The sequence below is a fragment of the Chiloscyllium plagiosum genome, chromosome 5 (assembly GCF_004010195.1).
Source record: "Chiloscyllium plagiosum isolate BGI_BamShark_2017 chromosome 5, ASM401019v2, whole genome shotgun sequence".
NCBI lineage: Eukaryota > Metazoa > Chordata > Chondrichthyes > Orectolobiformes > Hemiscylliidae > Chiloscyllium > Chiloscyllium plagiosum.
In genome coordinates this window covers 59,484,464-59,499,438 of record NC_057714.1, presented here as the reverse complement: position 1 = coordinate 59,499,438, position 14,975 = coordinate 59,484,464, and the positions used below count along the sequence as shown (strand labels likewise).

Genomic DNA, 14,975 nt, shown 5'->3' with positions numbered 1-14,975 from the left:
GCACACAACCCTTTGAATAAAGAAATGTCTCCTCATCTCAGTCCAAAATGATTGACCCTGTACCTTGAAATGGTGTCCCCTTGTGTTTGATTCCACAGCCACAGAAATGTGTTTCAACATTTATCCTGTTAAACCCTTTTCGAATCTTCATTTTTTGAAGGTTCACCTCATTCATCTAATCTCCAGAGAATGTAGATGCAACGTACTCAGCCTGTCATCATAGGATAACCCTATGACTTTAGAGTTTAGATAAGAGTGATGCTGGAAAAGCACAGCGGGCCAGGCAGCATCCGAGGTGCAGGAAAATCGAAGTTTCGGTCAAAAGCCCTTCATCAGGAATAAAGGAACCCTATGACCTTAGAGGCCAATTGAGTGAACCTTTGCAGTACTGTCTCTAATGCACTATAACTGTCCTTAAATGTAAATATCCAAATTGCACTCAGTATTCTAGTATTCCACCAAATCCTATGCATGACAATTCAGTCCATCGAGTCCACACTGGCCCTCTGAAGAGGATCCCCTCCCCCAACCCTGTAACCCTGTATTTCCCATGTCCAATGAACCTAGCTTGCACATCCCTAGACACTATGGGTAATTTAGTACAGCCAATCCACCTAGCCTATACATCTTTGGACTGAGGGAAGGAACTAGAGTACTGGAAGAAACTCACGCAGAACTGTGGAGAATATGCAAACACTTCACAGACAGCCACCCGAGGGTGGAATTGAACAGGGTCCCTGGTTTTGAGAGACAGCAGTGCTAATCACTGAGCCACCGTGCTGCCCCAATCAATCAGCATCCTTTTCCCTTTTAGTGTAAATTGTTGTGAAGATTTGAAATTTTTCACTCTTGTATTTGTCCCGATGTGGATAAGATAAAACAGTATGTCATCTTTTCAGCAATATACAGCCTCTGTGCTTCCAAGAGACTGTTAAATTAATATGCCTTTTACCCAAACAACAACTGTGAATTTTTTTGTGGTAATGGAACTTGGACCAAATGTGGTCTGTAGAATCCGATGACTGTTTGTTTAGTGTTTTATGCATTCATTTTGATTTTTGTGCTTTCTTCTCCAAATAAATAACATAAAGAGCTCACCAGCATGAAACATTTTAGCTGTACTTTATGGAGCATTTGAAAATGTCTATTTTTTCACATTTTTGTGTGCCTTTTCTTGTAACTGTCAGTTGTTCATAAAGGAAATGAATTCTCTTGCCAGGTTTCTCCCAAAATTGCTCAAAAATCAGTTATTAAGAATGTATGTGAGCTGTCTGTGGTCACCTTTCAAATGTTTTTATACCTCCATGTGAGAATTACAAGGAATAAATTGAGTCATGACGTTCATTTAGGGAGCTGGTGCATTTACTATGGACTGAATGGCTCCTTTCTGCTCAGATTCTGTGAATATTTTGACCCAGTCCTTTGGGAATAATTGAAATAGGTAGCTCATGTGTTGTCATTTTATAGCTGAAAGGTGGATCCATCTTTGGCAGACAGACATGGGGCTCTAGCAGGTCATAACCCAGTGCAAACCCAAAAAAGAAAGAACTGATCTGTTTCAGAATTGTATTTGACTCCTAAATCATGCTGAAGGATGTAATTATTAACAATAAAATAATTAGTGTGCGGCACGGTGGCACAGTGGTTAGCACTGCTGCCTCACAGCGCCAGAGACCCGGGTTCAATTCCCGCCTCAGGCGACTGACTGTGTGGAGTTTGCATGTTCTCCCCGTGTCTGCGTGGGTTTCCTCCGGGTGCTCCGGTTTCCTCCCAAGGTCCAAAGATGTGCAGGTCAGGTGAATTGGCTAAATTGCCCGTCGTGTTAGGTAAGGGGTAAATGTAGGGGTATGGGTGGGTTGCGCTTCGGGCGGGGGGGCGATGCGGACTTGTTGGGCCGAAGGGCCTGTTTCCACACTGTAAGTAATCTAATCTAATAAAATCTTCCATCATATTCAAACTTCCCAACTCCGGTATTAAATTTTACAAGGATACATTTATACTGCAGCCTTTGGTCTGGTAACAGTTGCTGAAGTGCTCGTTTGAGCAACGAAGATGTCGATTTACATTGTGTTCCTCCTGTCAGGCAAGAGAATGCTTGGATGTATTTCTGTACAAAATTTCTCAACATTACAATGTTTAAATATTTAAACTTTTAGCATGACAGAGCGACTATCCTCTTAGATCATCTTGGCCAATATTTTTGAGGCCATAAAATGCCCTATATAAATCCAAATGTTCTTTATATTTATTTATATAAATACTTCTTCAGAAAGTGAAGAGATTAAAATCCTTGCTGACTTCATTGTTTACATGGATGCATGATAGGTTTACAAAGCTCCTTGAAGATCCAAAGCCCTTCAACCATTGTAAACCATTTCTCACACCATACTCGGGTTGCATTACCTATAGTTTCAGACTGAAATGTTGTGTGACCATTACCTACAGAGAGTCCGTTCGCTTCATTCTGAGATCAGTTGGGCCCTTATTCTTGTTGGAATTGATCTAAAGTTAAGATCACTTTGCAAAATTGGCATTGATGTAGTGTATAGGGACCAACTTAATTATTGATTGTATTTTCAAACTCCATTTTTTTTGCACTCGAATAAGTAACCAATGCTCATACATCAGTGATTTAGAGGAGTACTTTATTGTTGGAAGGAATTGTCGACTTGTTCATTTGTTCAAAAAGCAACAAGCCATTCTTCTTTTATCATGTGGTTTGATGCCTTGCTGGATTTTGAGTTCATCAGATTGGTTGAGGAGAAAACAAAGTCAAGAACTATCTTCAAGTTCAGGCTTCAAATTAGCACTCTATGTTGTACTTTTGTACTAAATACAGCTATGCGTGGTAATCATAGACCAGACTTTGATCTTTTTAAGTAGGGATTGAACTAGCTGCTCCATATGTTCATGCTCATAGATTCTTAAGCGTCTCTTAAGTTGTAGTGTAGTGTATTGGTCTGGTGTGTTCTAATTCTGCCCACAGTATGCTATTTATACCCACTGATGGTCAGACTTTGTAGCATCATTCCAGGGTCCTAAACCCTTGCACAACAGTTTCTTTAATGGCCTGATTAACATTCATCCTGGACAATGATGGGATTCAGCAATGGTGGGTCTAAGCAAAACAATGGTGGCCAGAAAGGAAGTGAAATGAGTGCCGGGCTAATAGAAAGGCAGAATTGGCTTGCTCCACACAGGTACCTAGTGGATCGAAATTACTTAGCTGGCAAGGTCGATTATCCTCATTCTCATGCAGCAAAAACGGCAGAAGCATTTACATAACAGACACTAGTTTTCAGCCAACTTGATACATGATATCAAGGAACTGTTATAAGCACTGGATACTGCAAAGGCTATGGATCCTGTCAACATTCCGGTAATAATACTGAAGACTTATGTTCCAGAACCTGCCGCAGCCCTGAGCCAAGCTGTTCCAGTACAGCTACAACACATGCATCTTTTCAACAATGTGGAAAATTGCTCAGATGTGTACTGTGCATTAGAACCAAGAATCCAACCTGACCAATTATCATCCATCAGTCTACGCTTGATCATCTGTGATGAAATGGAAGGTGTCATCAATAGTGAACTTTGGTAGGAAGAATAGAGACATAGACTATTTTTGAAATGGGAAAAGGCTTTGGAAATCGAAAGCGCAAGGGAACTTCGGAGGCCTAGTTTAGGATTCTCTTAAGGTTAACATGCAGGTTTAGATGGCAGATGTAATTTTAACATTCATTTTAAGAGGGCTAGAATACAAGAGCAGACATGTACTGCTGAGGGTGTATAAGGCTCTGGTCAGAATGCATTTGGAATATTCTGAGCAGTTTTGAGCCTCGTTTCTATGGAAGGATGTGCTGACGTTGGAGGGGGTCTATAGGAGGTTTACAAGAATGATCCCAGAGATGAAAGGCTTGTCATATGAGCAGCAGTTGAGAACTTTGGGTCTGTACTGGATGGAAATTAGAAGGATGATGGGGCCTGGATAGAGTGGACGTGGAGAAGATGGTTTCAGAGTAATGGGGCAATCCTTCAGAGATGAGGAGTTTCTTCAGCCATTAATAAGAAGGTCAAAGGTTCTTCATAAGTAAGATGATCAAAGGTTACAAGGAGAAGACAGGAGGATAAAGTGGAGAAACATATTAATCATAATTGAGTGGTAGAACAGACTTGATGGGACAAATGGCTTTTATGCTATGATATCTTATGGTCTTATAGTGCTGTCAAGCAGCACTTGCTCAGCAATAAACTGCTCAATGACACTCAGCTTTGGATCCGCCAAGCTAAGTAATCTCTTGACTTCATTACAGTATTTGTTCAGATGTGAACAAAAGAATTCAAGAGATGAAGTGAAAGTGACTGCCCTTAACATCAAGGCCACAATGATCATGTGTGGCATCAAGGAGCCGTAGCACCACTGGAATCAATGGGAATCAGTCGAAAAATCCTCCACTGGTTGGAGTTATGCCTGGCTCAAAAGTTGGTTGCGGTTATTGAAGGTCAGTTATCTCAGCTCCAGGACATCTCCACAGGAGTTTCTCAGGGTGGTGTCCTTGGCCCATCCACCTTCAGTTGCATCATCAATGGCCTTATCTCCATTGGGCTGAGGCAGTCCATGTCCAGGTGCAGCAGGACCTGCACAATGTCCGGGCTTGGGCTGACAAGTGACAAGTAACATTTACGCCACACAAGTACCCATCAATAACCACCTCCAACAAGAGAGAACCTAATCATTGCTTCTTGACATTCAGTGATATTAAGATTGCTGACTTGCCCATTATTGATATCCTGGGAGTTACCTTTGACCAGAACCTGAACTGGACAGCCAAATAGATACTATGACTCACAAGCAAGTTGGAGGTTAAGAATCCCTCCTGACTCTTCAAAGTCTGTCCACCATGAATAAGGCATAAGTCATAAGTGTGATTAAATACTCTCTATTTACTTGGATAATTGCAACTCTAACTACACTCCAGAACCTTGATACCATTCAGGACAAAGCAGCTTACTTGAGTAATACCACATCCATAAACATGTACACCCTCTGCCACCGATGCTCGGTGTCAGAAATGCATACATGTACTCAATGCACTGTAGAAATTTACCAAGGTTCCCTAGACAGCATCTTTCAAATCAAATATCACTGCTATCTAGAGGGACAAGGTGCAGCAGATACGTGGGAATGCCACCACCTGCAAGTTCCCATCCAAACCACTCATCATCCTGACTTGGAAAAATATCACCAATCATTCAAAATTACTGGTTCAAAATCTCCCTCCCTCCTGGCATTGTGGGTCTACCCACACCAAATGGATTGCAGTGATTCAAGAAGGCAGCTTCTTCCCAAGAGCATCCAGGAAAGAGCATTAAATGCTGGCCTAGCCATCATCACCAACAGGGATTCTGTGGTCATGCGCGTCATTGAGGTTTGTACGTTTTTGCTTGCTACAAAACAACAGTATTGCAAAAACTAACTCATTGGTTGTGGTATGATTTTGACAGTTCTGAGCTTGTGAACTGCTTCTGATAAATGCAAATTTATTTCTTTAAATATGCTCGAAGTGTCTGATTGCTGTCACTGAGATCTCAATGCATTATTTCGAAGAATTATGAGAAAACTAAATCATGATGAAGGTATTTGATTTCCCACTGTTGATTTTGGGACGTGTTGTGATCACAGTTACTGAATATAGGCAGTTAATGCTTTGTAGCAACTTTTAAATAATTTATTAAGTTTGTTAAGCAGTTAAATTATGATACATTGGCTAACTGACCAAATAAAAGTATGCACCTATGACATTTGGGGATTGTTCAACAATGCCAGTGGATAAACCGGCTGTTGGCAATGTGTTTATCTTGTTAAAGTTGTAAAAGCAGCGTTATGTCTTCTACTGAGGTGTTAGGGAAATTTTCCCTGGGACTTTGTCCTTTTCTTCTGGTTTATCTTCCATCTAGAGAAGACAGCTCAATGAAGACCGCCTGATAAGGTTTAACTGATGAAGACTGACTGACAGATGAGGACTGTCTGATGAAGACAGCTCGATGAGAACTGACTAATGAGGACTGCTGCCTACAAAGTTTGCATGATGTGGATTTCCTGTGCTCTTCAGCCTTGCCCCTTGTTGATAAACCCTAATTCCAGGGCAGATAGCTTGTGCTGACAATCAATTGTCTGAATCCTTTTGGCCAGTGACCATGAGACAGCTACTGATGACATTGAATGACTGTTGTCCTCTTGCCCACCTCCACTTGAACGTTAGCTTTTATTTTGTCTAAGAACAACGCCTACTTATTTTTGAAAACATTGCACTCATAATATGGTAGTTTGTCGCCCAATAAATCTTCTGGTTATATTTTAGCAAGGCTAATTACTAATGTAACACAGGTAAATGAAGTGTCATGTTACACAAGAAATACGCAAAGTGCACAGGTTTAAAGGAGACCCTGTTAATTTTGCCTTCAATTATTATCATTTAATGGTTTGTTCTTTCCTGGTTTAATTAATTGACAGCTGAATCAAGTTTTATTATGTCAAAGATGTTATGTAGAAAGAATCATAAAAGTAGAAGACCTGTTCTATCAACCTTTAATCAGACATTGACATATGCCTGTGACAAAAATTTGAAACACGAGCTGTGGAAATTTACATTTTTCTTATTGCTAGTGACTTGAGACTCAAGTGCTGAATGGCTTTAGAAGAAGTATAAATTATTCTTTTAAAGGCATGGTGCAATTACTTTGAAGTGAAAAGATTCATGGATTCGAATAACTTTAGTATACAGTGGAATTATCTTCTGTATAATGAAACCAGGGAAGTTAAGTTTCAATCAAGCACAGTTTTATCACTGAGTTTTAAATTGACTATTTCAATGAGTCATTTCTTACTGTTAGTAGGTTGCAAGATCTTGTGTCTTCTCATCTTTTTTTCAACTGATTAATTTTATTTATATGAAAGTGTAGTGCTTTGTTGAAGCTCAAAGCACAATCTGTGGACCACCAACTGCTGCAGGAAGGAACATGAATACCTGAGAACAGAATAGGATCCGAGTGAATGCTTTTGTTAACCTTAGTACCTCTTTCCTGGTCAGAGTCTTTGGGTCCACACCATATTTTACCAGGTGTTTATTTATTGTACAAAGATGGATCCACAAACATATTTGTAAGGTTAGCTAAGATGATAAGGCTCAATGCTTGATGGAACAAGTCTGTTTGAGGCTAGTCCAGGTGGGAGGTGGAAATTATTCTTTTAGATCAAGGTGAGTTCTAATTTTAGACTTGGACTTGATTTTTGTCATCTTTACAGAAACAAGTAAGGTCATTTCCTGATAGTCCAGACTCCAGAGAGGCAGCACATCTTCAAAAAAAACTTGGTCTCTGGGAGTCAAATGCATGCTAGAGTCAGTGCTACAGCCTTCTGAAACAGGTCTGTCACTGCAACAGTGGGAGGTAGATCACAAAGCAGCAAGGTTAGAAGGCCCTCTGCTGGTTACTGGGACATCAGCCCTGTTCTTTTCTTACATGTTGGGTCCTCTCACCTTCACCCTTGCCCTGTTAACTCTCAATTCATCCTGCGTGCTCCATCATACCTTCCATTTTCTCTCCATGCCCATTCATTTGATATCCGTTGACTGTGGATTGAATGACCCACATACTTTTTAAAATAAAAATGCAATTACCAGAAAATAAAATCACTCAAAATTTCCTTTCCAAAAAATTGCCTATCTTCCTTTCCCATAAAATTGTTAACCATGCATGGACTGTTAGTCTCATTGAAAACATTATAATCCACTAAATACCTCCTAATCATGTCAAAATTAAAACCAACTTCAAGTAAAGATAAACTAATTAAAAGCAAATAAAACTGTCAAACAAAATGGGCAGTTCCCTTCAAGCTATTTAAACAAACCCATACAGGTCTGAGTGCATTAATGAGTCTTGAAGCTCAGCCAGGCATTCATAATGCTTTCATTAATGCAAGTGATGTAGGAGACAGAGCCATATAATCAGTCAGTGAATTAATATTGTATTTAACCTTTTAAAGAGTACTTAATTAGAAGTTGCCAAGAACATTTAAATATATCTATCAAAAGATTCCTAGCTCCACAGCAATCTTCTCCCACAGTTTATAAAGTAGCTTACCTGGTATAATTTCTTCCTTCATGATCATACCCACCTCTATTAAAAAAAAAACAATGTGAGAGAAACTTGAAGTTGCACCAGGCATTTAAATGGCATATCCTGTGTCTTTTGCAAGGTTTGTGAAGGTTTGCAGCTCAGGTTGAGATTTAGGGTGTAGGTTTGCTCGCTGAGCTGTAGGTTTGATATCCAGACTTTTCATTACCTGGCTCGGTAGCATCATCAGTGGCGACCTCCAAGTGAAGCGAAGCTGTTGTCTCCTGCTTTATATTTATATGTTTGTCCTGGATGGGGTTCCTGGGGTTTGTGGTGATGGCATTTCCAGTTCGTTTTCTGAGGGGTTGATAGATGGTATCTCGATCTCTGTGTTTGTTTTTGGCGTTGATGATTTTTAGGAATTCCTGGGTGGAGTGGATGGAGTGCTGTGACTCTTCTACTAAGTATTTCAGTCTTGCGTGTAGTTCTTTGGCCAGTCTGTAAGTTGGTGTTCCGGGTAATGAGACTATGGGTCTGAGGGGGGCTCCTGGTTTATGGATTTAAAAAAAACACCATTTCAACTGGGTAAACACATCTATCCTGGGACAGGCTAAGCAAAGACATGCCAGAGAATTCCTCGAGGCCTGGCACTCCAACCACAATGCCATAAACAAACACAGAGATCGAGATACCATCTATCAACCCCTCAGAAAATGAACAGAAAATGCCATCACCACAAATCCCAGGAACCCCATCCAGGACAAATATATAAATAGAAAGCAGGAGACAACAGCTTCGCTTCACTTGGAGGTCGCCACTGATGATGTTACCTAGCCAGGTAATGAAATGTCTGGATATCAAACCTACAGCTCAGCGAGCAAACCTACACCCTAAATACCCTGTGTCAGTTGAAGTGTGCCAGGTCCCAACCCAGCATGTTTCCCAAGATGAGGAAAATGATGGGCAGCAAGAATTAGAGCAAAATATGAAATGACAGCCAAGTGAAAACAAACCAAGTTTTTTCCAATCTCTCCTCATAACTAATACTCTCTGAACCAAGCAACATCCTGGTAAATCATTTCTGTGTCTTCTTCAAAGACTCGACATCCTTCTGGTATTGTGGTGACTAGAGCTGTAAACAATATTCCAAATATGACCTAACTAAGGTTCTGTATAGCTGCAGCACGACTTGGCAATTGTTACACTCTTGTTCCAAACGATGAAGGCAAACATGCCATATGCCTCCTTGAGCAACTTGTGATCCACTTTTGTTGCCACTTGCAGGGAACTGGGGCTCTGTACACCTAGAACCCTCTGTATGTTGATAGTACTGAAGGTTCTGCAATTTAAGGTATATTTCCCTCTTGCATTAGATTTTCCAAAATACATCACCCTGCTTTGTCAGGATTAAACGTCATCTGTCATTTCTTTGCCCAAGTCTCCAGCCTATTTTTCCCTGCTGTATCCTTTAACAAACCTCCACTTGCAGACGTAGATTCCTTCTGTGTTGAGAGACAAAATCCAGCCTCTTTGTGATGTACTGGGGGTCAATGGTTGTGATGTCGAGCTATATAAATAAGTTGCAAAATTAAGGTAGTTCAGTTTGCGAAAGAGGCCACTTAGAACTGATTGGTTGCAGTTTTAGTCATTTAAACTAAATAAGTGGTATAAGCATTGTCTCAGTGTCAGTAGGGATTAGTTTCTGCATATGCATTTTGAGTTATGTTGAGGTCTTTCAACTTGTGACTGGAATTTTAATATGGTGACGTCCGGAAAATTTCCTGCTGCAAAAATTTTGTGAGAAAGTAGAAGGGCTCCTGAAACTAAATTTTGGGAAGCGTTTTGGAATTTGTTTTTGGAGCAATGCAGAGGAGGAGTTAGTCTCCAGGTTCCACAAGGAAGTCATGAGTTGCTCTTGTTATCAATGACTCCACCATCTCTCCCTTCCCAATCATAGTGTACCGTGAGGAGGCTTTGGAACCTAGTCTTATTTCTATTGTTCTTATTATTAGGTGGCCTGCAGGCTACACAATTTTACACTGCAACCGAAAACACTCAAAACTAGTGGTATTTAAATAAACCGTGGGTACTTAAAATACCTTGGTCATTATTTCTAGAGCTGTGGGTGAGTTTCTAACAATATTGCTTAACCAGTTTAAAAAAAAGCTCCGAGTACAATACAAGTCCCATATCTTTTAATTTTAAGTTTATATTTGGAAAATTCGAGGCAGAGAATGTTATTCAAAACTCTTACCTCTCCCTATCTGAATCTGTCTGTTAATTAAAACTTTATTCAAGTGAGATAGATCATGCATCAGGATTTCACTAGTTATCTTAGATAACCAGTCACGAGCAAGTGATTACATTTCTACACAATTTTTCAATTGTGAGCAGCTTGTATGATGTGCCTAATCCTTCTCCTGACATATCTGAAAGATAATTTACATTTACCAAATATACTAACCCATGAAAGGGAGTATATTATTGTAGCTGATAATGGAAATAAGATATATAATTTGATCATTTTTTGGTTCTAATAATCTTCATTTGTTTTCCTAGAAGTGTGAAATTATTGACACACCAGATCAGGACCTCACCGACTTCACAAAGTGCTTACAAATACTACTTCAGAAAGTGAAGGACCAAGGACTAGAGGTATAATGCAGACATGCAATGTTTCAAGTTGCTTGAAATATCTCTAAGCCAGATTGTTTGCAGATTTTGTTTTAAACTAAAAGTTCAACTCCAGTGTAAAAATAAAAATTGAAACATTTACTGATATATAGATTTGACCTTTATCTAACTACCAGGATAGTTTATTCCATATAAGTTGTAATATTCTCCTATTTTATATTGAAGCTAATTCATTAATGGTCAAACGATCTCTAATATGCCCGAGTGGGAAAAATTGCATACAGTTTTTCTCACTTCACTTACAGATTTGGAGATGCCGGTGTTGGACTGGGGTGTACAAAGTTAAAAACCACATAACACCAGGTTATAGTCCAACTGGTTTGTTTGGAAGCACTAGCTTTTGGAGCACTGCTCCTTCATCAGGTGGTGACAACCACTTGATGAAAGAGCAGCACTCCGAAAGCTAGTGCTTCTAAATAGGCCTATTGGACTTTAACCAAGAGTAACTTCCTTCACTTACAGACAATTTTTAGTGTAGTGTAATGTAGTTTTAAATTTGTTCATGGGATGTAGGTGTTGCTGGCTAGGCCAGCATTTATTACCCGTCCCTTATTGATCTGGAGACAGTGGTGATGAACAACCTTCCTGAATCAGGACAGTGACTGTGGGGAACCAGAGGTGGGGAACCTTTTCATGTTGGAAGGCCGCATTATGTTAGTTGTAATCTAATAAGGCCGCATCCAAGAAACTTCAATTATATATTCTTCAAAATTCACATTGTTTTGTAAAAGTCTAGCTCCTATGTACTAACTAACTAAAAAAAAGAGAAAAAAATGTTAATTCTAAAGTTAACTCTCTGGTATTTTAAATACATTCATTTTAAGATTAAAATAAAAATAATAAAGGACAAAAAAAACATATTAATAAAAAATAAAAGATTTGTTCTGCAAAATTTGGATTCATTCAAAAGGCCACACACACAATGGCCTAGAAGTCCGCAGGTTCCCCAACCCTGGGACCGTCCATGTGGCCTAAGATGTCAACATTATAAGCTAGATATTCCGATTGCCAGAACCATTTGGGTAACATGGACTGGCGTTGTATGTTGGGAAAATGTGGATCCCCAATGCATCTATTTCTGTGGGAATTGTATTTGAACTTGCCTTTTCCAATGGGCATCTCCCCTGAAGTTCTCCGAAAGGATCAGTTAAAGTTAGACAATTTAGAGGATTCTGATTGACTTAAGCTTAACCAAACTATTTAAATGTGATACAAATTTAAAGATTTTGAATGAGTGGTAAAATACAATCCCAATAATCCCAAAACACTGTCAGCAGTCATACCAGAGAGAATTCTCTTCTCTATCCCATCCATCAAGCTTAATTTAACTGTGGTTTCATTACTCAGTCGTGAAAATCTATTCGCATCTTCCTGGACCATTCATGCAATTGAGCTTAAATGTTCTCATCTTCAGATAACCCCTTTAGAGTTTTAACTAAATGCTTCTGTATTAGTACTTTAAAACTAAACCCCTTTCACTGAGGTAAATTCTTTATTAATAGTCCTCAACTACCTCTCTTTTTCAGAAAGAACTAGTTTACCTCAGCTTCAGGCAAGACTTCTGCAAACTGAAACTAAAATAACATTTTTCAAGCTATGGATGTTGTCTGTAATCAAAAGTAAAAAAGGAAATTTATCCCTGACCTTCTAAACTGAAAACCTACTACACATCTGTTTGTCTTGTTTTCTTATAAACAAACCTCCCAAGTTTCCCTCTCTGAGCTACGTCTCTCAGGCTATATTCAAAAAATAAAGCACCATGGTTACAGCATCCAAAGGGCTACTCTCCAGTCATAGTGATTCTCAAAGATTTTAATTGAAGGAACCCCTTTCAAATGGTAACAGTCACAGACCTATCTAAGCTATAACCTGCATGGTATACCCCGTATGCAAGGATTGCATTTAAAGGACATATTAATGATATTTAAGGAAAACAATTATTTCCTTCTATACCAGTGAGATAGATGTGCCGACTTCACATTACTGTGTCTAACTGTCCTTGTGCATTTCTCTTCCAAGTGAGACACCCAACCTACTCTGCTGCACTTGTGGATTCTGTACCCCGCTCCTGCTTTCCAACTCATGTTTCATATTACGATACAGGCTATTTGGAAAGTCTTAGCAGAACCACTGTTTTATTATAATCATGCCTCCTAATATCACTTCTCCAATAGTTTAGGGATATTGGGGTTTTCCAGACATACCCCAACTTGTAAGCCAGATTGCCAATTTTGTTTAGTTGAGGGGCATGTGCACAAATGTTAGGGTTGGTTTTATAGTCAATTCCTTGCTGCCATCTGAAGGTCTTCTCCTTAACGCTTGATTTAATGCTGAATTGTAGACATTATCGGATTAGGACTGACCCTCAATGGGAACTGAGCAAATATTTCCCAAGTTAATCTCTCACAGACCTACTGCAATTAAAAGAGAAACTAATACCAACAACTACATTTGAAACCAAATGCCAAAAAGGGAAAAAAATTGAAGAGAATCTTAGTGGCAAATGATATTAGATTTCGAATGCCAACATTCTTTTGAAGATTTTGAATACTCTGTGTTGAAAGGTCAACTTTCTAAATACACACTCTGAGCTGAACGTTTGCAGAGGAGATAGAGTTCCAAACCTGCATCTAGAAGCTCCACTTAGATATTTGACAGCCACCATTTTTACAAGGAGATTGGGAAATAGAGGAGGAGCATATTCATTTTTAATGGAGGTAATTAAAAATATCATGTTTAGAAATGTAGCTGCCTACTTTCAGAAGCAGTTTGTGCCATTCGCACTTCTAAAATATGATTTATGTGCTTGATAATTTTGAGGAAAAGATGTAAACTTAGCTGGTGTCCTTCGAAGGGGCTAGATGCCCTTTTAGAGAGGTCCCATATCTTTTTGGGGTGGAATCTTTTTGCGATTGTTAAGCATAGACACAAATGTGAATTAAAGGATGATCAGGTTTGAGGACCTGTTAGGGCATGTAAGTCCCCTGCTCTTTTATATTACATGCTGTTTATCCCAAGTGACAAAATAATCAAGTTGGCAAAGAGATTTAAGGGGCTATGGGGATGAATGAGGGCATTCATTGATCTAAATTGACATATAGGGTAAAACAAAAGTGCCATAGCACGAGAAGAGAGTGTAGTTCTAATTGAGGTGATACAACATTGCTGGAGGTTATAAAATTCCATGGAGATGAATGATGGCGTGGTTGACATGAAATTGGCATTAGGTTGACATAAGGCCAATAATAAGTCGTGGATCTATGTGGGGAGTGCATAGATTAAAATTGAGGGCTGAATGAGATACATGAGATGGCATCAGTTGGCATGGACGTTGCATGGGAAGTGTTTAGCGAGTGAGGACCAGAGGACTTCATTGCTTTTAAACTATTATATCCATGATGAAGTCCCAGATGATCATGATGAGCTTTTTCACCAGCCGGCTGTGGCATATTGCAATCCCTTATGGCTGCCTCATCTGTTTCTGGTGATGACAGAGTCCACACCAAAGAATTGGCTCTGCAGGCTTCAGTTGATGTTGAGAAAGTTTCTTGAGAGTCCAGTTTGGGAGTTGGGAAATTTCCGATTTCCCTACTCTGTGCATGCCCCAGTGAATGAAATTACAGGCCACTTCATCACTAATGTTAATCAGGACAAAGAAAGTCATGTTCAGGACAAGCTGGAGAATTCTTCCTGGAGATTTGAATTTTTAAGATTGAACTTAAGAGACCTAAAGTACCCCTGTTTTTTGTTGTAAAACCTTAGAAGGCTATACGCAAGAGAATCTCAACTTATTTCAGAAATAAGCAATCTATATTCCATGGGAACGATAACTTTTTGAAATAATGAGGACTTGAGTTAGCATGAAAGAGGAGATGAGGCCTCAAGCAGGTCAGCATGATTTTGATGAATGGCAGGGGAGCTGATTGGTGGACCCCTGCTGCTATTTATGTTTTTCTGATGCAGGATGTTAATAAGCATATTAGATTTGCAAAACTTAATTAACTGGGAAGAGTACACTAATATTGGAGTTCCACCGTTTCACAAACTATCACAACATACATGGCTGTGTAAAATCCCAATAAGACCACCAAAAGGACCAATCTGCCTTATTGATTGAATACTACTCAGGCCAACAGCAATTCATACCACATTTTGTAGTAACTATA

At 39.4% G+C, this 14,975-nt stretch overlaps 2 protein-coding genes across 6 annotated transcripts in view; both read left to right on the top strand.

Annotated features, from left to right (window-relative positions):
* The window catches only part of LOC122550254 (contactin-associated protein-like 2), a 2,198,962-nt gene that overhangs the window by 255,346 nt on the left and 1,928,641 nt on the right, over positions 1-14,975 (top strand). The gene's annotated exons all lie outside the window — the stretch shown is intronic.
* tpk1 (thiamin pyrophosphokinase 1) overlaps positions 1-14,975 on the top strand; it is a 281,858-nt gene that overhangs the window by 110,630 nt on the left and 156,253 nt on the right. For all 5 annotated transcript variants that reach the window (XM_043690143.1, XM_043690140.1, XM_043690145.1 and 2 more), the window contains exon 7: positions 10,675-10,770. In XM_043690143.1, the coding sequence (XP_043546078.1) occupies positions 10,675-10,770 (96 nt within the window). The remainder of the gene's footprint in view (positions 1-10,674; positions 10,771-14,975) is intronic.